The sequence below is a fragment of the Austrofundulus limnaeus genome, unplaced genomic scaffold (assembly GCF_001266775.1).
Source record: "Austrofundulus limnaeus strain Quisiro unplaced genomic scaffold, Austrofundulus_limnaeus-1.0 Scaffold280, whole genome shotgun sequence".
Taxonomy (NCBI): domain Eukaryota; kingdom Metazoa; phylum Chordata; class Actinopteri; order Cyprinodontiformes; family Rivulidae; genus Austrofundulus; species Austrofundulus limnaeus.
In genome coordinates this window covers 280419-283485 of record NW_013952682.1, presented here as the reverse complement: position 1 = coordinate 283485, position 3067 = coordinate 280419, and the positions used below count along the sequence as shown (strand labels likewise).

Sequence of the window (3067 nt, the reverse complement as noted above, 5' to 3'; positions counted from 1 at the left end):
GTCAAATTGAACTTGTGCTTTAAAATTAGCTTCTGCTAGTTTTTCTATGGCATAAGCACTTTTGAAGTTGCGGAGCTAATTTTTGGGTTAGCGCTGCCCACCACTGTTTATTTGCTGTAAATCATGAGCAATTCTAAGTGAAACAGAATTAAAGATTAAATTTTAATAAGAATTACATGCATCTGATTTGTACTTTTGTTAAATGGTCTTAAAATAGCCCCTTTTTATAATTAATAAGGAAACTTAATTTATGATACGGTTGTTAAAACTCTGCGTTCAGATCCAAACATGACAAGTGTGGCTGTTAGAAGGAAGCTTAACAGAGAAGGGTTCATCTGTTTAATCTTCGTCCCCTGGTTGTGCGAGGAACAAAACACAAGTTAAAATGCAGTTTAGCYTGAAGGAGTTTCTCAATTATTAACAGATTCTGTGTGGAGGATTTTACATTAAAGCAAGCTGAAAAAAACAAAACTAAACTGTGATCCATCGACACATTCTAAGCTCCTAAATAACCCGATCAGAACTTTCATATTTTATTAGTTTTTTTATTAGAACGGGCGTGTTTTCAGTGCCAAGTTGGACGTATGAGACTTACACCTGCGTGATGTCCATGGTGAAGGTTCCGGACCAGGGCTGCAGCAGGAGGAAAGCCTTGAGAGTGAGGGCGGCCCGGGGGAGCAGCAGGTAGGGACACCACACAGCATCTGTGCACGTAACCCACAGTTAAACTGTATCACAAACAGGGGTGCAAGAAAATAYCGATACACTGAAATATCGCGATATTTTAATTCCCGATACTGTATTGATTCTCTAAAGCACTGTTGATATTTAATTAAGGGGGGGTTATGTATTTWCCARGCAWATAGTTCATTTCTGCCTCRTTAAAAACACACTCAGAGTGTTGATTTGACTCATTCAGGCATGTTTCAGGAATCCGTGAATCCCTGTGGCAGACATGTGGAGCTGCCTAAACGCGTACTGATACAAAGCTCCACCTATTTACACAAAGCTCCACCTATTTGTACAAAGCTCCACCTATTTGTACAAAGCTCCGCCTATTTATACAAAGCTCCGCATATTTGTGCAAAGCTCCACCTATTTGTACAAAGCTCCACCTATTTGTACAAAGCTCCTCCCTTTAGCTCAGTCTGCAGCCGAGCTACCGCTCCACAGAGCACCCCTCCCCTGAAGCATTGTTGTGAAGACGTGCTGAAGTGGGAGTGTCTGAAACGGTAAGAGTTTTAGGCGTTTAGATACGCTGTGAAGCAAAATCATTGTTATTTTTGATACAAACAGCTTTTTATGAACAACTGAAGCTAACATAGTTATGATWTTGTTAGGGCTGCAACAGTACAGAAGATTCACGCTTTGGTTCAGTTTGATGTTTTAGTCTAACGGTTCGATATTATTCGATACAAAAAAGAGAAATGTCCATGTCCTCCTTAACTTGTAATTTATTTAAATTAATTCTGAACATTTTTTTAACCTCAAAAGTACAGTTTTTAAATTAAACGTTGCTGAAACAGCAGTTTTCTCAGTAGATCTGTGCTCCACAATGCAGCATAGGTAGAGTAGTTGAGCACAGATCCACTGATCCTTCAACACAGAGCATCTTTAGAAGACGAGCTGATAAAATAAATTTAAATAATCTGTATTGATCCATACATAGTGTGTATTGATCCATACATAGTGTGTATTGATCCATACATAGTGTGTATTGAACCGTTCCATACAGATCCATGGATTGTTGCATCCCTAGTGATTGTGGTATAGAACTGAATTATGTGCCTGGAAAACACATAATATCCCTCCTTTTAAATGAGATTTTTTTGAGAAAAAATGGCAATATATCACCTTATCGCAATACAGTATATTGTGATATATCATATTGCGACCCTGTGTCATGATATGCATCATACCCCCAAATTCTTACCAATACACAACCCTAATCAGAAATATTAGAATGTGGCTTTTGACCTGAGTTGCATTAAGTGCAACTAATGATCAGTAGTTAGGCTGATGGTCATCTATGAACAAATCAGGTTCCTAATGATAGTTAGGCTGAGAGTTTTGACTGTCATTGTTAAATTTGTGTGTCCACCATGTGAAAACACTGCTTAAGTCCTCAAACAAGTCTCTTGGAGGAGACAAAACTTTTTACAACTAACATTACCAGGCGGTCTCCCATTCAACAATTAACGAGGCCCAACCCTGCTCAGCTTCTGAGATCAAACCAGATCTTCTGTGTGTTCAGGGTGGTCCTACTCAACTTTTATTTAGATTTTCCTGGATTATTGCGATGCATCAGGAAGTAAAGTGTAACCATTTCTTGAAAACATTTCTAACTCTGAGACACCCGCCTCCCAGCTGTCCTCACCTGTCAGGTCCTGCTCATCCATTCGATAACTGGCAGACTTCATGGCCATCTCCAACACGCGGACGCAGCCGTCGTCCGACGCCAGAACCACCTTGTCCGACGTGCACCAGTCGATGTCTAAGATGCGGTAGTTCACATTGCGACCGAACCGTATGCTGCTGACCATCTGAACCTACAACACAGGAGAGCTGGGATTTTACATACTGTAATAAAAATCAGCTAACAATCTTGGTATCAAAATAAAGCAACACTTGGGAGATTTCATCAGAAGTGAAGTATTAAAACAGCTGCTCTGATTTTAGAGATATTGAAGATGGAACATATTACATTTTTTTTCACTCTCACCTGAATTATTTTTTCATTAGACATTATATAACCTATTTAAAACCATAATGAATCAGGCTAAAAACTCTTGGAAACCATAAATCCACTTGTGAACATCACCTGTGCAAAGATTCATGCTGCTAACATTAACTGGAGCAAAGTTACAGAGGTTTTAGTAAAGAAATAAGTTTGTCATTCTGCACAGGACAGACCATGTTGGTACTGTTAAATGTTAAGAAATCTGAAGATTTACATCCAAAATTTATTTATTTTTTCTTACCTGCCTTAAACACTTGTTATTGAATGTTTGTTCTTTTGAAAAATTATCCAAACATTTATTTTGTCACCATTTATATTATATAAAAT

General features: G+C 38.4%; 1 protein-coding gene across 1 annotated transcript in view; it reads right to left on the bottom strand.

Moving 5' to 3' along the window:
- The window catches only part of wdr11 (WD repeat domain 11), a gene marked incomplete at its 5' end in the record, with an annotated part of 85302 nt that overhangs the window by 14597 nt on the left and 67638 nt on the right, over positions 1-3067 (bottom strand). Inside the window, 2 exon segments of the mRNA XM_014021175.1 lie at positions 596-704; positions 2378-2549. Of these exon segments, the coding sequence (XP_013876629.1) occupies positions 596-704; positions 2378-2549 (281 nt within the window).